At 58.2% G+C, this 20,551-nt stretch overlaps 1 protein-coding gene across 1 annotated transcript in view; it reads right to left on the bottom strand.

The window, feature by feature from the left end:
- KCNK9 (potassium two pore domain channel subfamily K member 9) overlaps positions 1-7,374 on the bottom strand; it is a 78,756-nt gene extending 71,382 nt beyond the window's left edge. The window contains exon 1 of the mRNA XM_047782906.1: positions 6,970-7,374. Within this exon, the coding sequence (XP_047638862.1) occupies positions 6,970-7,252 (283 nt within the window). The 5' untranslated portion in view covers positions 7,253-7,374. The remainder of the gene's footprint in view (positions 1-6,969) is intronic.
- Positions 7,375-20,551: the final 13,177 nt, after the last annotated feature.

Below are 20,551 nucleotides of genomic sequence, written 5' to 3'. Positions count from 1 at the left end.
GACCACAAGAAGGAGCACAGCTGGGGAGGCGGCCAAGGCCCACAAACACTCACCCGCTGGGGACTCTCTGTTTCTCGCAGGCCCAGGGGCAGACATTTCTCAGTGTCCTGACAAGCCAGGCCAACGCACTCGTGTGGGCTCTGAAATTTTCTCATCTTCCCCAGCTGCAAATTTTTCCATCCGTCCTCCCTTCTTCTCTGGATCCACAGCACATAATTGTTTTGTGCTCAGGGATCAATGTCAGGGCCTGGAACCTGGGTTCACGTCAATCCAAGTCACAGAAGTTCACAGGAGCTAGAAGCTCAAGACAGGTGCGTGCAGAGAAGGGGCTGCTCAGAAAAGCGGGCGCACTAACTGGGGGCATTAACAGAAGGAGAGACTCAGACCAGTGGGGGTGACGCTCTGCTCTCCCTGCCTGATCAGACCAGCCTGGAGAGCACACTGCAGGCCAAAATGGCTCAGAGGAGAGGGGCCCAGCTTACGACGGCAGGCCCTGGGGCCATCTCCAAATTCCCAAAGACTGTTATGGGGCAGGAAGTCAACCAAGTTCTCCTCAGCCTTTCCCAAGGAGATCTGTAAGCCACGGGATGGGTGCCTTCAGCCTAAAAGGCAGAGCTTTCGGAGTTCCTGATGTGGCTCAGCAGGTTAAGAACCCAACTAGTATCCATGAGGATGCAGGCTTGATCCCCGGCCTCGCTCAGAGGCTTAAAGGATCCGGTGGTGTCACGAGCTGTGGCATAATTTGCACACGTGGCTCAGATCCTGCATTGCTATGGCTGTGGTGCAGGTCAGCAGCTGCAGCTCTGATTCGACCCCTAGCCTAGGAACTTCTATATACCGCAGGTGTGGCCCTAAAAAGAAAAAAGAAAAAAAAAAAAACTGGCAGAACTTTCTCCAGGTAAAGGTTCCAGAGTTGGAGCAGGCAACTCTGTCCAACAGAAAAGTCCCTCACAGAAATGAACACAAGACACCCCCGCCACCCCCCCCCCCCATGGCTGGTACAGAGAAGGCTGTCCCAAAGGGCCGAGAGGAAGGTCCCCACCCAGACTCTCATGCCCCAGATTCCCCTGCTGATCAACTCTCTCAACAGTGCCCAGGGGCCCCCTTTATCAGCCCAGGGCCTTACCTCCTAATTCTGAGGGTGCTGCTGACAGGTGCTACACTCCCCCTGCATCTTCCCTGGTCCTCTGGCACAGCTGGTGTGCTCTGCGCCCTGACTCAGAGGCAGGTCCCCCGGGCTGGCCGCCGCCTGTCCGTCCTGGCTCCCAGGGCCAGTCACACCCTGGGCCACTCCACCATCCTCCCAGTCCAGACTCACCCACACCCTGTATGTCGAGTTCCCTCCTCTCCTGAGCCCGGGCCTCCGAGATCCACTTTCTAAATGGAGATGCTCCTGGCCCCTCCTCAGGTGACCTTCATAGAGACTGATCAGTCCCTTGAAAGGGCTCCTCCAGCACACACACCTCCCTTCCAGGTGGAGGCCCACAGACAAGAGCCTCGTGCAATGGTCTCAGTGTTCATCTAAACACAGACAACTCATTGCCTGTGAAGGAATGAGCTCCCGGTCACTGGAGGCATTCAAGAAAAGCCCGGCTGATAAGGGAGGAGCCGGGGTGCTGATGATGCTCTGTTTCTTGATCAGGGTGCACGGCTGGGTTTGTTGACAGGAATCACTGAGCAATACGCTTATGATATGTGCCCTTCTCTGTATGAATAGTCTACTTGCTTAAAAATTTTCAAAATGAACAATGATTGGGGTTGGCTGCCCATCCGGCTGGAAGGAGGTGAGGCTGGAACAACTCGAAGATGTCCCTGCAACTGAGGCATTAACACCAACAGAGCCCTGCTAGGGGCACTGTGCACCCCCCACTCACCTCACACAGGGCCCCCCCGGCACGTGGGAGGAGCTGGGAAAATCTCATGGGACGGAGAAAAGAGTGGACAATGAATGGAACTGCGTGAGTGCTCAGAGCGACGGGAAATGTGTGAAAAAGTGAATGACTGCGTGGAAGGATGAATGGCTGTGTGGAGCCATGACACGCACGGACCGGGAGGCTAAACAAGGGTAGCATGGGATGGGTGGGAGGAGGCATGAACTCAGGTGTATGGGGGATGGGTGGGTGCAGGTGTGAACACACGTGTATGGGGGATGGGTGGGCATGTGAACTTGAATCTGTGGGGGATGGGTGGATGGAGGTGTGAACACAGGTGCATGGGGGATGGGTGGGCACAAGTGTGAACACAGGTCCATGGGGGAAGAAATTACATGGAGGCCTAATTCACCTCCTGCTCCTGCTCTGACCTCCTGAACTCAGCAGGTGAAAGTCAGGGGTGCCCCAGGAAGGACAGGTGAGGGCAATAGGTGCCCGCACACTGGGTCTCCTGCGTTTCCTGCCCAGCTCAGTGCACGCGGCGTGGAGTTGCATATACCCTGGGAGAGCCGTGTCTCTCAGGTCCCCCAGAGTCAGAAGGAACCCACCTCTCAGCCTCCTCCAGGACATCAATAAACAGAAGGCCAAGGCCACAATGAGTAACGCCAGGTCCAGGCAGGCCTACAGGAGGAGCTGAACAGGGCACCTCATGCCCCGGCACCTGGCCAACTGCCACGCTGGAAGTCACAAGGAGACCCCAGCCCTCAGGTCCCCTCCACAAGTGCTGGGTGGGCAGGGCCCTCCCCTGGGTCTGGCTGAGCAGGCCTCCTAACCAGGGAAAAGCAGAAAGGCACAGATGGAATATTCCACCGGGCCATCCCTGGCTCCTGAGTGGAATCCATACTTGGAGGCTGAAGTAAGAAGATCCTGACGGCCTGGCCAGTGCTGGAGCTGAGGGAGGCGGGGAGGGCAGGGCACAGCTGGGGTGGGGGGGAGTGTGGAGGCTGTGCCGCCCCGGGGGGCAGAGGCCAACGGGACCTCTGGGCAGCCTGCTGGCGGCACAGGAAGGGTTAACCAAGCCTAGCTGTCCCTGCGTGCACGCTGGACTGTACCCAACTGTTTGGGTTGCCAGCCCCCTCCAGCCTCAAGGCCAGGCCTTATCTTGTCATCTAGACGGTCCCCAGAGCCTCAGAGGCAGCACGGGTGAGGAAGGGACAGGCTCACACCAAGACTGTAAACCCATGAATCCAAAACTGTGCCCAGGCGTGCAAGAAATGCTTTCCGCTCGGTGAGAACTCTGCCCAAGGCCCCGAGTGTGAGCGAGAAAAGGGGGGTGTCCCACGGCAGTCTGGTTTCAAGCGGGCGGTGGGGGCAGGGGGTGAACCACGAATCAAGGAAATGGCAGGAACCACCGAACCTTCTCGGAGTGTGCCCCACCCCCAGCCAGCGACCCCGGCTCCAGAGCCAGTCACCCCGGTCCCTGCAGCAGCCACCCCACCTTCAGACGGGCCCGATGCCACCCTGCCCCTCCTTGAAACAGCAGCACAAATACACACCCATGTCCCTTCTTGCCCTCCTTCCCCGTGAGGACTGGCTTTCAAATGTCCTCTTAGATCCTCCAAATGAGAACTGAATTCTAAGCACAGCTTCTTTAATGACCCCGAAGGTGCTAACACTTTGGAAGACGGATGTCAGAGTCAAGAAAGAAGTGTCTGGAGGTTCTCGCTGTGGTTATGGGGGGGGGGGTCCCTGACTGTGGGGCACAGTCTAAAGCATCTCCTGTAGGAAGATTATCGCTTTACGGGGGGCTCCTTCGACCACCAGGCCGTAGCCCCAGCAGAGACATTCAGACCGGGCACTCGACAGCCCGGTCCAGGCCCTGGCCCCATGCCTGAGCCCCCCACCATTCCTACCGAGAGCTTGGGGGGCGGGGGGCAGGAGGGTTTCCAACCACGCTGCTCATCAGACAAGCACAGTAGGGCACGCAGAAGGAAGGAGTTCTCGTCTTGAACGCAGTGGAGAGAGAGTTCCCAAGGTCTAGGGCTTGCCAAATTTAGAATGCGACGCTGTCATCTCCCGGGCAGCAGCTACAAGTGGCACAGGCATCAGGAGCAGCAAGAGGGGACGGACAGCACCCAGAGCCGCCTAACCCAGGGAAGCGAACCTGCCCTCGTGGAGCCCGCGGACCTGGGCTCTTCCCGCCTTAGGACAAAGGGGGCTGTGGCCGGGGCTCCCGGGAGAGGTGGGTGGCATCCAGCGTGAAGCCCCTCCCAGGGCCTCTGACAAAGATGCAGCCCCAGGTCCAACACAAAGTGGTAATTACAGATGTTCTTAAAATCCATTTCACAGACTGAGCTAAGAACCGCATCCGGGGGGCAGCGCTCATCAGCAGAGGCTGAGTGCCTGTGCTTCCTGCCCACCTCAGAGCCTGGAGGCTAAAGTTGAAGCCCGCTCAAGAACTCGCTCAAGGTTAGACTGAAAAGAAGAAGGCCCGGGAACATGCCCTGGACTCATTAACATCATTGTCCAACAGAAGACAGGTCCTTGGAGGGCCTGGCTTGGGGCTGGGTTTGGTTCTAGGCCTAGGAGCATCTTAATTTGCATTTATATTAAAAAAGAAGAAAACAAACAGAATTAACTAGAAAGGTGCTTTGTTTCCTGTAAACCTGGGCTCTTCAGAGCTAAGCAGCTTCTTAGGGCAGAGAGTCTGAGGCTCGGCCGAGGTCAAAAATGGTGGATTCACAGCTACTAAGGGGAGACAGTCCTCTACCAGGCAGCACGAGGCATCCCGCTGGCCCTTCAGAGTCCCCCTGGCGGGTGGTGACTGTGCCACACCCCTTCGACAGGTGGGGAAACTGAGGCTGGGAGTCAGGAAAGGACCCCATGGCCTTCCAGTCTGACTGGACTCAGGCCCAGCCCAGTCGGCAGGCTCCAGGCTCAGCATCTTTCCACGGCAGGGTGGCTGAGGAAGGACCATTTTTCTCTCTACCCCTACATGTACACTCCAGCCTTTCTTTCTGGAACATCAGTTGGACAGTCAACAAAGGAAGTGGAGAAGAGTCAGCACGGTCCCCAGCTGCCCCTCTGCTCCTGTGCAGACTGGAGTCCCACCTGCAGGACTTCTGGCTAAGATCACACTCTCCACGCGGCCACCGTGCCTTGACCCCTTCTCTTTGGAGTCTTAACCTCTAGAAGCAAATGCCCAGAATTGCCAATCAGAATCAATACACACAATCAATAGGGACTTTATCAGGTAAACGGGAAATCTCTGGGTTTGATTTTATCCCCAGCCCACTCCTCGATGTTGTCACTCGTGGACCAGCCAAGCGTTTCCTTGCTCATTTCACTACTGGAAGCCTGCAGGCTGGCAGGTTTCATCTGTTTGGGTTGGGGGACATCACTCAAGGCACTTCAGGGAACCATGAGCTCCTCCCCTCCCCAGGGGTGGTCAGGTTTACGGGCATATTTCTTGCTCTCCGGCTTTCCAGCAAGCAGGCCCCGGCCTGGCAGGATGGCCGCCCTGCGCATCTGTGTGACGACCACGGCTCACGCTGGAAGTTTAAAGGCAGAAAGGACGGTCGTGACCGCTGACCCCTTCAGGAGCTGGAAGCACACGGGGGGAAAGGAAGGACTTTGCTGTGTTCTGGCCGCTGGACCAAGGGCACGTGGCAAGAGGGAGCAGAGCTGGTTACGCAGACAGCAGAAGGACCGTTTCCTTCCGAAAACATAAAAACCTACACCAATGAATTAAACATTTCAAACAAGATGACTCTCTAAAAAGTCTTTTCAACCAAGAAGGAGAGACAAGCCGTCCTGTGCTGGCGCTTCCTGTTGCATATGGCACTGAGAAATCCTGTTTTTTCAGCATGCAGAGCTTTCCAGAGAAAGAAAAATATCAAGGGGAACATGAGAGGAGGAGGTCCAGGGAAGTCAGGAAGCACGGATGCAGAGAAGGATGGGAAGAGGAGGCCTCCTTCCCGGGGAAAGGGGCATCGAAGACGGGAGGGGAGCCAAGGAGAGATGGCCCCGGGCCAACACGGTGGCCCTGACAGGTCCAAGGAGGTGGCCAGGGAGAGGCCGGGCGCCTCGCTGGGAAAAGTTGCAAACCACAGATACACAACCCTGCCTCCTGCCCATGGGGAGGGCATTGCACATCCACCGGATGAAGTGACCTGCTCGAGTTCCCGCAGGTCTCAAAGTGTGATGGCCACAAGTTCTCTGAGCCCCCTGGCCTCAGCGGGGGTCCTGCCCTGGGTACCCAGGAGAGACTGCCTTGTGGGCCGCGCCTTGGAGCTCAGGACCCAAAGGAATCCCCAGGGTGGGACCAACTGGACCCTCTGGAGGAGGGGGGAGGGCTGAACTTCCCGGCTTCTGGGCAGTAAGCACACTTGCCTTACCCACTGTCACAGCCTAGGGGTGGGCTGGTCCTCCTCCACCCCCCACCCCCCAGCTGCCACCACCCCCCATCCCCAATCACCAAAGAGCAAACTCTCCCCTCCCAGGGGCCTGGCACGACCAGGCTCCAGCAGTGGAAGAAGAGACGCCAGGAAGGAGGAGAGCTGAAATCTGGGCTCCGCTCGGAGAAAGCTGGAGGCTGGCGAGGGTCAGCGCCTCCCACGCTCCAAGAGCAGTTCCCTGCAACCTGAGTCGGTTTCCGTGCGGCGGGTGCCAGGCCAGCCCTCTCCAAGTCCCGGAGAGGTAGTAAGTGTAAGGCTTGGAACCCCGCGCAGCCCAGCCCGCGCCGGGGCGGTGGGTGGGTGGGTGTCTGCTATGGGATTATTCTTAGCGCTCCACTCTCTTCGCAAAAGTGGCGCCTCCGCCCTCCAGGCTCCGGCACGCTCGCTCGGGCTAGCACGCCCGGCCCAGACACCGGCGCCAAGGAGAGCACCGGGTGGGGTTCGAGAGGGGTGAGACGGTGCGGAGGCGCGGGAGAGGCGAGGGCTCCTGAGAGAGGAGGGGGCGCTGCGGGAGGGGCCCCGGCGACAGGCTGCGTTTAACCCTCTGCGCCCCGCACCCAGCCCTGCGCAGGGCGCTCAGCCGCCTCCCCGGACTCCTCCCGGGACGCGGGGAGCCGGGCGGCGGCGCGCCCAGAGCTTACCTATGGTGGTGATGACCGTGATGGCAAAGTAGAAGGAGCCGGCGAATTTCCACTGGACGCCGGCGCGGTGCGGCTCCGACTGCAGGATCACCAGCTCCAGCTGCCGGTAGTCCTCGCTGCTGATGTTGTACTTGCCCTTGATCCGGATCTCCTCGGCTTTGAGTTTCTCCTCCTCGCGCATCTCGTGGTCCGACTCGAGGGCGTCGAAGACGGCGGCGCCCACCAGCAGGTACGTGAAGGTGCAGACGATGAGGGACAGAGTCCGCACGTTCTGCCTCTTCATGGCCGCCAGCAAGGAGCCGGCGCGGGGGGCATGTCCCGCAGGCTCGCAGCCGCGCGCGTCCCACTGCAGCGCCGGGCGGCCGCCGCCGCCTCCTCCGCCGCCGCCGCCGCCGCCTCCAAGTTGTAAGCGGCGGCGGCAGCAGCAGCAGCAGCAGCAGCAGCAGCAGCGGGGAGGCGGGGGGCGGGGAGGCTGGGGGGGCCCCCCTCCGCCGGGGCCGCCACAGCCGCGGCCACCGCGAGGTGGCTGGCGGGGCAGGGGCGGCGCGGGCCCGGGCTCGGGCGAGAAGGCAGACAGGCACAGGAGGCTGCTCGAGCGCCGGGGCCAGGCGTCCGGGAGCCCCGACACCCTGCGCCAGACCCGGCCGAAGCAGCCCGCCCCACTGCGCAGGGCCATGCACGGCGGCCCCGCCGGGCACCGCGCGGGCCTCGCTGCCCTCCGCACCCCGCCCCCCGCTCCCGCCGGAAAAGCAGGGGCGGGAGCGGGAGCCGAAGCGCGGCCGCCCGGGCCCGCGCCCCTCCGGGTCCGGCTCCGAGGAGGCGGCGCCCAGCTCGGAGCCCGCAGATCTGCGCGCGCCCCGCGGGACCTCCTTCCCCTTTTTCCCCTCCGCTCCTCCCCTCGAGGGGGGGGGTCAAAAAGTTTGCGAAGTGGTAGCGTCTCCGGAGTCCCCAGTGAGCGGGGAAGGGGCCGAGCAGGTGCAGCGGGCGGGGCGGCCGGATGCCCGAAGGTCCGAGCGCCCTGTGTCCACCCGGGCGCGCCGGCACGCGGCGGGGTCCCTGCCAGACGTCGGCCGGTCCGCGAAGTTTGCTCGCCTCAGCCCCCGAGGCGCGGGAGCAGGGCGCGGCCCCCGGGCGGCAGGGCCCGCGGCAGAGCGGCCTCGGGGGCGGCCGGGGGACGGCGCGGCGGCGGTCGGCCAGTCCGCTCCTCCGGGGGCGGCGGGCGCGGTGGCGGCGGCGGCGGGAGGGGTCCCGCGGGCCTCGTGGAGTTGCGGGGTGGGCGCGGGCGCATGAGCCGCGCCGGGGTCGGGGTCCTCCGGCGTCCGGGGAGGCGGCCGCAGCGCTGGTCTGCCCGAAGCGCTGCGTGCGTGCGCGCGCGCCGAAGGGAGCCCGAGTGTGTGTGCGTGTGTATGTGCGCGTATGTGTGCCCGTGTATGTGTGTCTGTGTGTGTCTGTGTGTATGCGCGCGCGTGTGTATGTGTGTGTGCGCGCGCGCGCGCGCGCGCGGCAGCCCAGCTCCAGCGGGAGGGCCACGGGGGGGCGGGGGCCGAGCTACGCCGAGGCCCGGCCTCCCTTCCTCCCTCCCTCGCTCCCGCAGCCTCCCGGGCGCGCCACCTCCCGCCTGGTCCCCAGCCAGCTGGCGAGGCAGCCGCGGCGGCTCCCGCTGCAGACCGAGCGCGGCGCAGGGCTCACGCGAAGGGAGCCCGGGAGGGGCGGCCGGTGCCGCCGGGGAAGGGGCGGAGGCGGGCAGAGGACTGGGTGTCGCCCGAGTGGGGGTGGGGGGCGGAGCCATCAGCAGGTTGCGGCGGGGGATGGGAGGATAAATAAGGCTGGTCGGGCCATTCTAGCCCAGCTCCCCGAGAGCACATGCATCCAGGAGAGGCGGAGAGTTTGAGGGACCCGGGGTTGGAAGAGGAAACGGGATGCAGCCGGAGAAGGCTGACAAGCAGCTTAAGGAGAGGAAAGAGCTGGCGGAGAGTGGGAGCCTGAGGGGAGGGTCCGTGGCCTCCCGGGAGCGCGGCGGCGCACGTGGCTCCCCTGGGGTCAGCCACCTGGTGCGGGCGCGTGTCACTGGTCTGGGGCACCACCTCCTCGCGTGGCGGGGTCCTGAGGGCCGGGTCGGACCCGGGGAGCATCGCTGGTGGGTTGGCCCCGCACCGACCAATCTGAGCTGTTCCCCAGGAGAGCACGGAGGATGGCAGGAGCCGCCACTCTTGGGGTCCGGCCGCTGGGGAGGACGCCGCATTCCGCGTTCCCAGTCCACTCCCTGTTGCTTTTTCCGAGAAGCACTCCTTGGTTCCCCGAGGCTGGGCGTGGGGTGCACCCAGACCTCAACCCTGGCCCTACCCCCTGCTCCCGGCGACCGCGCCTCTCCGGAACAACCTGGAGAGGAAACCCGAGGCTCGGCAGGAGCGCAGCTGTTCCCCGAGTCCAGACAGGAGGTCTCCCTCGCTTTACCTCCTTCATATTTCAGCCTCCTTTGCCCTCTTTCCCTCACCTCTCTCCAGGTCGTCGAGAGGGGTTCCCTGGACCACCGGCCCCTTTAATTGCCTCTTGAGCAGTGGAACTCGAGGTGGGCAGGCAGAAATCATGGAGACCCTTGGGCTCCCCTTCCCTGGTCAGGCGACCTCTCTTGGATCCCAGCCAAGAACTAGATTGAGACTTGGGGAAAGGGGCGCCCCCCGGCGGCGGTCTTAAAGAAAAAAAAAAAAAAACGGGCCGAGGCTATACCCCGGCTCCAAGGGGTAGGCTAGGGAATCAGACTCAACTCTTGCGCAAATCGCTCCGGAGCTCTGATCCCTCTGGGTCACCCCTGGGGCCGTGCTCGGGCTCCTGTCCACAGAACTCAGGGTCGAGGGAGTCTGGGGACCCTATGCCTCACGGAGGCTCTCCGGCTGGGATGCCCTCCATATTTGGGGGACGTGCGGGCGTTTTCGCCCTGGGCTCACGGGGGAAGGGGGCCCGTTCCGGCGCTGTGCGGGATGTCTGGGTAGCCCGGTATCCCCTGGGTCAGAGGGCGCCCCTGAACACGAGGACGGGGAGCCCCACACGGAGTAGGCACTCTTCCCAGAATTCATTTTGGATACCAAGGCCCCCGCGCTCGGCGAATAAGCCTGGCCGCCCGGTGAGTCACCGCGAGCAGGCGACAAGGATTCCCAGCAGCTGGTAATTAATTGCGCCGTGGCTCAGCCCACGACGGAACCCCACTCGGGCCTCCCGCCGCCCTGCAGCGGCGCCACCCCTGAGTCACAGCCGTCGGGCCTCCGCCGTCCGGAAGCCGCCTGCCAGCCTGGGCGCCACCAGGGGGCACTGGACTCCGACCCACAGGTCGCCACGCTTAGAGCCAAGCCCTCCTCGGAAAGTCCACGCCGTCCCTACCGGCAGTGCGGGAGCGGGGGATGGGGTGCTCTCGCCCGCAGACTCCAAGCTTTGCAGGGAGCCGCTTTTATTCCGTTTACATACAACCTTTCAGGAAAACGAACCGCTCTGTGTGCGAACCGAAAGGGACCTCGGAGATAAAGTAGTCCAAACCCTTGTTTTACAGATGAGAACACTTCCAACGGGAGACAGTCACGTGCCCGGGGGGACGGGGCACGAGTCAGTTCCAACCGAGAACTAGCACGTGAACCTCCTCCTGGCTTCTGTCTCGCGCTCCTTCAAGGACCTAACTGCCTTCGGACCCCAAGTTCACGGTGCCATGAATGGCTACAGACCACTCCCCAGCCCGGTTCTCCCTTTTCTTCCCCTCCCAAGGACGCCTTTGGACTCAAGAAGAGCCCAGGGAGCTGGGTCTCTGGCGGGATCTGGGGGGCTGAGGTGGGATGGAAGAGGAGGGCTTCCTGGTCTGTCCATCCACACCCACACTCTTCTCAGCCTATGATTTCCTTCCATGGACTTGACCTGCAAGTGGAAGTGAGCTCCTTGGAGCGGAGCCTGGGTCTTGACATCCCTGTGTCCCCTGTATTCATCCCCAAGGCAGTTGCTCAGCTAGCAGTGGGCGTTGCCGCCACATAACTGTCCAGAAAGAGGTTAGGCTGCTTAAAGTGCCTCTGGAGAGACCACCTCTCTCTCTGCCCCTGTGGTCTGGGAGCAGCAACTCCAGTCCAGCCTAGAGGGGTTTCAGAACTCAGGGGTGGCCAATCAGGGCCAGGTTTCCCCCCACCCGCCCCGCCCGCAGTGACTGGCTGGGCGTGGCTTACCTCTCAACCAATGAGAGCCCTGGGAAAGGACGTCTTTGAGGAGCCAGAGTGGACGGAGGGAGGCAGGTACTGAGGCTGCCGTCCCGGGGCACCCAGGAGCCACCCTACGGAGCAAATGCATGCACGCTGTTGCGCTGCTGGTGCCTACGAGCTGGCAGCCTGTTTGTGCTCCTCCGGTGATCCATCCCTGGGCCTCTCTGGACCTCAGTGTCTTCTTTAGTAAAAGGAGATGTATCTTATTCGATAATTGAGACCATCTCAATTTTGTAACTCCATCTTCTGCCTACTTGTTTGCCAGGTTCTTTACACGCGGTGGGCGTGTCCATAGCCGCTGGGGCCAAGAAGCACTGTCCTCTCTTACCCAAGGAGGCCCACCGTTTATTCTGGCCCTGCAGTGAGTCAGAGTGGACCCCGGTCCTAGCCCAGCGCTTCTTCCATATCAGCCCTCCGTGTCTGTGAAGGATTCCGCGGGAGGTGGAAGGCAGTGGGTACAGTGCTCCAGGCCAGGCTCCCCAGGCCGATGTTCTGGTGCCTCCATAGGCCTCTCTGGTCCAAGGCAGATTCTGTTTGCCAGCTAGGGGCCAGAATTGTCTGCTGCTCCCAGAACATCCCAACTCCTGGGCGCATTTAATGCTTTGCGATATGAATGCCCGCATTTTTGGAAATAGGCAGAGGATGCAGAATCGTCATCCTCACTTTACAGATGGAGAAAGTGAGGCACCAAGGCCAGTGGTTCAGAATCACAGAGAGGAGTCGTGATGAGTCGGCCCTTCCTCGGAGCTGCGGGGGCAGCACCACAGGCTCCTGCCTTCTGTCCCAGCTTTCCCAGATCTCACTGAGACCTCATGGCCTGTGACTTTTCTAGCGGATGGCATGTCTCCATTTTAGACTCCAGCAGTGGCAGGTTACAGAGGAAACACATTGTCACCAGGCATCCAGCCCCATCCAGAGTTTCCCGGACTCTTCTTTGGGCTGTGAATACGTGTGTCACCAGGGAAGGGGCAGTCTGTGGTTACACAGTTTGGGAAAACTGGATTAAACAGGGGAGGACCTAGGGCTTCTCAGAGCCTTAATCTGCTAACAGGCTTCCTGTTCCCCAAATTCATGTGATCGTGGACTCGGCCTTTGGGCATGGAATTGGTCTCAGCACTGGGTCCTGGGTCTGCTCTTTGGGAACCCCTAACCCAGCCCTGAGAGCTGGGCACAGGAGGCCTGGGTCCCCCTGTGGCCCCACACAGACAAGCCCTCTGCCAGTTCAGGTTGCAATGGTCTCTAGCCCTTCACAGGTCCCCCTGCCTCCAGCGGAACACCCTTCTCCCCACCTGCAGCCGGAGATGCCTTCTGAATTTGCTGACCCTGGCACTTCCACAATGAAAAGCCTCCAGGAGCTCCTGGGTCAAGTCGAGGCCCACCCTCTGGTATTCCCGCCCTGAGATCCCACCTCTGGTCCCCTACTCTCACCTCGGCTCCTGCCTCCCTCCTTCCTGCCTCCCGCTCAGCCATCCAATCCCGTCGTTTCCTCAGCACATCAACTGTGCCTTTGTTCACTCTGTTCCCTCTGCCTACCTACCTTTCCTGGTTCTCTTCAGGCCCTTGTCGCCTCATCTTTCAAGATTCAGCTCCAGCAGCATCTCCTCCAGAAGCTTCTCCTGAGCCCAGGCTGGACAAGGCTCCTGTGTCTCTGCACATACTTCCATCCTGTGGCCCCTTTGCTGCTGGTCACATCTCCCCAGCCAGACCGTGAGCTCCTTGAGGGCAGTGGCCATGCCCACCTCAACTTGGTCATGAAGGACCTGCCACAAAATAGGTGCACAATAAATGCTTGCTGAGAACTAAAGAGAAGAGCTGGGTTCACGGGCCAGTGGGCCTAAGGTCATCACCCCAAGTGAGATCTCTCACAGGAAGGCAGGAAGAAGCGGATACAGGAGGGAAAGGGAAAGAAAAAAAAAAAAAAGCTGTGCAGATGGCAAAGGCAGTTTCCCGCCAGGACCCCCAAAGGCCTGAGGTTTAAGCCTCTGATATTCCTGGGGGTCCAATGCAGCGAAGGAGAAGAAAGATCAGAGGTGGGAGTTCCCTTGTGGCACAGTAGGCTAAGGATCTGGCGTTTTTCAGTGCTGTGGCTTGGGCTGCTGCTGTGATGTGGGTTCAATCCTTGGTCCGGAAACTTCCACATGCATGGGCACGGGCCAAAAAAAAAAAAAAAAAAAAGATGGGAAGGGAGTGTGGCCAAGGGTGAGCTCACCAGTGTTGGTGTATGGCTGCCTTCTCTTGGCCTGTACCCACGGCAGACATTGCTAATCAATGCCAGCCCTGTCTTTGGCCAGGATCTGCGGCAGCCTGAGAGTCTTGAACACAGGGGTACACACAGGTCTCATCCTGGGCTTAATGCTCACCTGTTTCCTTTCAAGGCCATCACCAATCCGGCCCCAGCTGGGGTGAAAAGAAGAGTTTATACCCAATATGAGAGGACGTAAGGAGCCATGAGAAGTTCTTGAGGGAGAGAGTGGTATCACAGTGGTGGTGGATGGCACCCTGGGGTGCTGATCTTGAGTAAGGGAGCCTTTCTTGAGCACCTGCTGAGCTGGACGTCAAGCGTCCGTGATGACTGTGAGGCTGTCTTCATCCCATTGGGCTGGTGATGAAGCTGAGGCACAAAGCTTAGGACAGCGACCGTGACTTCAGAGTCTTTGGGGGGGGGGGAGTCGGGGCTGTGTCCTTCTCTCCAGGCACAGGCAACCAGGGCTGGACCAGTGTGATGGCAAGAAGGCTGAGAAGGAAGAGGGAGGGTCAGCCCAGCCTCTGGTACACAGGAGAGGCTGAAAGTTGCTTCCCTGACTCCATGATTAAACCCAGAGATGCCAAGGCGAGTCCCAGGGCTGATGTGGGGAGGACCAGAGGGGAGGGAGGCAGGAAAACAGCCCAAGGCTTCCAAGACACAGGAGGCAGAGCCAATGATGGGAAACGGAACCTGCGGCCAGGCCTGGCTCAGTCTGCCCAGGGGGCTCTAGAACGTCGTGTACAGGGCGGGGGACATAGTTCGTGGAGGCTCAGTCAGAGCCTGTGACCTCTGGCTGCCCCGAGTGTCCGTCACCAGCCCCAAGCTGGGTGGGGCTCCTCCCCGAGATGTGAAGCCCTCAGGGGTCTTACTGGGGGGATTTCTGGGCCCCGAAGTTCTCCACGTGTGATGAGGTCTCCAGCGGTGGCCACGTGGGCCCAGAGCCCTGACCGGCTCCCACTCTAAACCGCTGCAGGAATAGTCAGCATGCTGAGTCAAGTCAGGCGGTCCCCAAGTTAGGGTGGGAACTTCATCTGGCAGACGAAGAGCCAGCCAGCTCCTCTGGGACTCGGGGTCACTTGGCGAATGAGGGGAGCAGGCAGAGGCCAGGCCAGGCCTCCTCCTTGAAGCCCAGGACGGCCCCCGACGCCCCAAGCGCACACGCATGCCCTTGCTCTACCGGAGGAAACGTGATTAATGGATTTCAGGCTTCTTCCTGCAGCCCGAACCACTGGCCATCTCCACACCTGATCCATAAATAGCTCTGTTGCGTTCCCCACGGAGGCCCAGTGCTGCCCGGATCCATTCAGTCGGGCCATCAGCAGCAGTTTCACGGCTGACAGCTCCCAAGCGGGGCTGTTGGAGGTGCATGGACCCTGTGTCCACCGTGGGGGGGGGGGGTGGTTTCTTTAACGGAGGCCAGCACGGCGGGGCCGACACCCATGGGAGGCTCTTTTAAAACCAAGCGAGGAGAGGGGAGGGCAGCGTGTCCACGGCCTCAGTGGGGCCTCCTGAGCAGCCAGAGGGCATCCTGTCCCCAGCCTCTGCGTCTGGGTACCCAGGGATTGGCAGAGCACAGGCTCCTGGGCATTTGCTGACTAGATTAATGAAATGGATTCACGAATGATATACTGGTGGCCGGGAAATGGCATCAGTGGCCCTTCTCTCAGTCACCTCCTCACCAGCCAATGCCCAAAAGAGACACCCATAGAGAGAGGACATTTGTTGAACTAGCTCTTCTGCCTTCTTAATAATAATGATAATGTAAATAAGTAAAAGTTAAAAAGAAAAATCTGCTCTTAAAAATAGAATAATTCCCTGAGAATGTGCTAACCGTGGGACGCCGGGGAAGCTTGAACTTGGGCGTGAGATGGGAAGACCTCTTGCGGTTGTTGGTGTGATTGGACAGGAAATCCCGGAGGTTGTCCAGTGCAAGGAAGGGGCGAAGCTGGGACGTGAAGGCAGGGCCGGGGACTCTCTCCCTCGAAGCAGCCTGTCCCTAACGTGCACATGGGATGTGACCCAGCTCTCCGTCACGCCCAGGCTGGGTTCTCCCAGACAGACCCCAAATTGCGCTCAGTCAGCCCCAGCTTCCACATCAGGCGGCCAGGGTCCAAATCCCAAGGTTGTTGTTTCCACCTGCGATGCCCGTGGGCCAGTGAGGGACACTCAGTGTCTCCCCCGCCCCCGGTTGGTCAGAGAAGGACAGAAGAGCCAGCCACCCCCATCCATATGGACGAAGCTCAGGGAGGCCCGGCATCCATGCTGGGGGCACGTGGTGTGGGTCCTCGTCCCGCACAGAGGACACACTGCCCTCCCCGCTCCACCTCGCTGCCCGCTGGCCGGGGAGCCGTGCCAGCCGCCACCTGCTCGCAGTGGAGACGCTACTCCATGGCCAGCTCCCTCTGGGTGGGAGCTAACTTTAGCCCAGTCACATGGAGCCATCTCTGTGCCTGTGCCAAGAGTTTACAGATCCCTGCGGAAGGTGTTTAAATATTTTTCCTTTTCAGAAGCTTCGTTCTCGCCTCTGCCATTTTCACCTTTGTGTGGCAGAAGGTATTTTTGCAAATGCAGCTGAGGTGGCAGCGATTTCGCAGCAAGACGCAGCGTCCCTGTACACACTGCTGCTATTTCGGGGACTCGCAGGTGTATCGTTTGTCTCATTAGGGGCCTGTCACCTCCCAGGCAGACAGAAGAGAGGGCAGGTGTTTCCAGAGGCTCCCAGAGGCCTCTGCTCCTCATCCCCAGGCACCTCCCCCAGGAAGCCTCCCTGGCCCGTGGGCTCCCCTGGCAAACACCCTTGTCCCCAGCACTGTTACTCCACCCCCAGCTCTGTCTAGCTTCCAAGGACAGGGCCTGCCTGATCTATCTGTGTCCCCAGTGCAGAGTAGGGCTCAGGAAACATCCCGAGTTGAATTAACGCTGGGGACTCTGCTAGTGCCTGGTGCTTCTGAGAGATTTTCTCGGCCTCTGAGCTGCCCTCTACCCCAACATCACCTGCCAGACCAGGGGTTTTTGTGCCAGGCAGATGCTGAGGGTTGTTGCCCAAGATGGTTGGGGAACAGAGACCCATGGGTCACATGGGCACTGCAGGAGCCCAGACCAGCCTAGACTGGGGGACTCCGGAGAGCTTCCCGGCAGAGGGTCCTTTGCCTGCTGCTCCCCAGGCCGTGGAAAAGGCTCATGGCCCGCCCTCTGGGTGCTGTGAGCTTGGAGCAGGTTCAGTACACTCTGGGAATCTGCACCTTGTAGGGCCCTGTCCAGCATCTCATTCTCTCCCCATGGGGCCAGAAAGGATGCCGGCAATTAGGTCTTTTTCCTCACTTGAAGAATAAGGAGACCACAGCCCAGGGGAGTCCAGAACTTACGGGAATTCATTGTCATCAGCAGAGCTGGGACACCATCCACCTCCCAGGCTGCCTGAGCCCAGGCTTGGTTCCCTCAGCGGGTCTCCAGGGAGTCTACGCAGCTCAGCAATCCAGCCCTTGCCTCCGGCACCCACAAGGGGGTTTTGGGGAGCCAGTAGCAAGGTCCCTGCTGTCCCAGCGTCCTGCCAAGAGAGTAGACAGTAAAGCAGTTAACCAGCAGGGATGGTGATTTTGCAGGAAGAGGAACACGGGACAGTGAAACGTGTGCTGGGCAGAGGGGGATTTTGGCTGAGTGGTCAGGGATGGCTTCCTGGTGGAGATGGCACTTGAACTGAGACTTGAATGCCATTCGGGAAAGGGTGTCTAAGCAGAGGGAGCAGCGATGCAAAAGCCCTGGGGTCAGAGGAAGATCTTGGCTTATTCAGGGAGGAGCCAGAAAGCAAATGTGGCTGGGATTTAGGCCCAGGGGAAGGTAGCACAAGATGAGGTCAGAGGTCAGAGGTCAGGACTCTGAGGACCCCAGGAGGCTGGGCAGCAGGGCTGGATCATGAAGGTGCTTGCAGGCAGGCTGTGGGAAGAAGACAGGTCTCACTTGTGCATCCACAGAAGTCCACACATGCACTGCATGGGGAGGAAGCCAAGACACATCCATCTGCCACCGTGGACGGTGCAGGGCCCCTGGGGAGCTCTCTGACCTGGAGGAAGAAAGGCCCCCAAGAAATGGGTGGCCAATTAAAACAATGATGACTCCAACTTTGATGACCATGAAAGGGCTGTGCTGCATGCAGCTTATGTCCCCAGCCTCCCAGAGGCCACCGCTGAGCATCTCCTGCTCAGTTCCAAGGTCCACAGGGGGCCGGGGCTCCAAAGGTGAGTTGGGAGAAGCCACTGCAGCTTCTGATGCTGTCTGGCCTCCAGTGACCTAGGACAGGCCTGGCGGACAAGGTATTCTTTCCATGGCACCAAGAAGGGTCCCCCGTTCCCCCAGGTCTCCAGCACCTCTGCTCAGATGCCTAAGATCTCTTTCATGGTGACAGGCTGAATGACTGACCCTTTAATCATTACCCTTTTTATTTATCCTTAATCACAAACAGTACATTTTGCATAACATCTAAAATATAGAGGAAAATATAAAGAAACGAAAGAAAAAAATCCTAAGGATTTTCCCCAGGGAAGTTAGCAGCATTTCTGCAATGGGTCTAGCCCTGGGAAACACTGACATTAATATCCCTCAAGTCCACGGATGCTGAGGTCAGACCTCCCCTAAGTGTCAAGGGCATGGGAGCAGGTGAGAGGGCAAAGGTGATGGAGTTGCATCTCTGACAGATCTCACCACAGTCCTGAAAGCTTCTGCCCAGAAACATCCCCCATCACTTCTGAACTGACCATGTTGGCTAGAGCAGGCCACATGACCAAGCCTGGGGTGTCTGTCCACTCTCATACCCAGCAAAGACTTTCACCCAAGCATCCTATCCCCAGCCACGTTCCCACTCACCTGTGGGAGATCCCACAATAGGGAGATCCTGGGAGTGCACTTCCTGAAATCGTGTTCAGCTCCTGCATCCCTTAACGTTAAGAAAAGACTCGAGAGAAGATTCACACCTGAAAATAAAAGAGATGGAACAGAGCCCCCCAAATGAAGAAAGATGAAAAGGGAAAGGCATAGTGGAGGCCAGAAGATGTTGATGTGTGAATAAATTAAACCAAAATGAATAAGGATAGACCTGTCTCAGACTGTGTCCTCTAAGTGCTAAGTAAGGGTTCCTGAAATGGAAGGCCCATATTGAAAGGAAAAATTCTAATGATAGCCTATTTATTAAATCCATAGCTCAGCATTAACCAAGAATTACGGCTGGAGGTAGAATTATACTTTGGAGAATTATAAACTTTGCAAGGATCTCATCTTCGAAAGGGATGGGAAAGGAAGACGCAAGAGATGTCTAGAAGTGGACTGAGGAGCAATAACTGGGGGGAAATAGCACATCTTACTGTGTGGAATGTTGGCATCCTATTTTCAGAGTAGAGAGTTTTGGCAAAGAGAGTAGAGGAGGTGGCCATCAGTGCTGTGTTTGGGGTCTTAGGGTCTATCTGCTGGCCAATCACAACAAAATATCACAGTCCGAGGGGATTACACAGCAGACATTTTTTTCTCACAGTTCTGGAGGCTGGAAGTTCAAGACCAAAGGGTCTGCAAGTTGGGTTTCATTCTGAAGTCTTATTTCTTGGCTTGCACATGGCTGCTGTCCTGCTGTGTGTGCACACGGCTTCTTCTTTGGGCAAGTCCTGGGAGGACAAGCAGGAGAGAGGGCGAGAGCTCTGGTGTCTTGCATAAGGGCGCTAATCCTGCTGGAGGGGGGCCCCAGCCTTACGACCTCATGTAACCCTGATTACTTCGGTAGAGACCCCGTCTCCAAGCAGCTCCTCTGAGAGTTAAAGCTTCAACATATGATTTTGGGGAGACACAAACATTCAGTACACGAGAGAAGAGCATACATAGGGACTTCTGCATTAACAAAGGGAAAAATGGAAGGAACAGTAACTTGATCAAACCATCAGAGATGAGGAAGAAGCAATGATGCAAAATAAATCATGAAGACCAGAATCTTGTAGGCACCGCATTAAACATATGTGTTCACACCTTAAATGGAAAGAACTGAATTCTCCCACTGAAGGACAGACACTGTCATGTCGAGTTCAACAAGCAAAAGCAAGCAAGAAAGCCAATTATCAGCTGTTTATTAGAAATGCACTTGAAATAAAATATTCTAGATATTTAAAATAAATTGCTGAGAAAATATTTACACGTATCAAGCGAATGAAAATAAAGTAAGACTGGCAGATATTAATCTCAAAAAGGTTACTTCTATGTGATAAATTAGAATGTTATACTATGAAGTGCTAGACAATCATTGGCCTGCAATTTTTTTTTGAAAAAAAGTTAAATATATAATCAAAACTTACTAGGAAAGAGAACTTGATAAAAATAAAATTAAAGGTGTTCCCATCATGGCTCAGAGGTTAACGAACCCAACTAGCATCCATGAGGAGGTGGGTTTGATCCCTGGCCTCGTTCAGTGGGTTAAGGATCTGGCATTGCCACGAGCTGTGATGTATGTTGCAGACGTGGCTTGGATCTGGCATTGCTGTGGCTATGTCACAGGCCAGGGGCCACAGCTCCGATTGGAACCCTAGCCTAGGGACCTCCATATGCTGCGGGTGCGGCCCTGAAAAGACAAAAGACTAAATAAATAAATAAATTATAAAATTATTGTGAGAGACAACAGCAGATTATTATGAGAAATGGACAAGAGTATTAGAAATTAAGCAGTTAGAAATTAAGAAGCAGAAGTTCCTGTTGTGGCTCAGTGGGTTAAGAACACAACATAGTGTCTGTGAGAATGTGGGTTTCATCCCTGGCCTCACTCAGTGGGCTAAGGATCTGATATTGCCATAAGCGGTGGCGTAGGTTGCAGATGTGGCTTGGATCCAGTGTAGCTGGGGCTGTGGTATAGGCCAGCAGCTACAGCTCCAATTTGACCCCTAGCCCGGGGACTTCCATATGCCACAAGTGTGGCCATAAAAAGAAAAGGAAGAAAAAAGAAATTAAGAAGCAATTGAATTTATTACATGGCCATTGACTGGATCATAGTTTGAACAAATCAGATCTTTTAAAGTCATTTTAGGGACAATGTGGAAAATTTGAATATGGATGTAGTTTTAGAAGATAACAGAAGATCACTGTT

Source organism: Phacochoerus africanus, chromosome 6 (assembly GCF_016906955.1).
Source record: "Phacochoerus africanus isolate WHEZ1 chromosome 6, ROS_Pafr_v1, whole genome shotgun sequence".
Lineage (NCBI taxonomy): Eukaryota > Metazoa > Chordata > Mammalia > Artiodactyla > Suidae > Phacochoerus > Phacochoerus africanus.
Note: the sequence above shows the minus strand (reverse complement) of the source record. Positions and strands in the feature narration are given on the sequence as shown.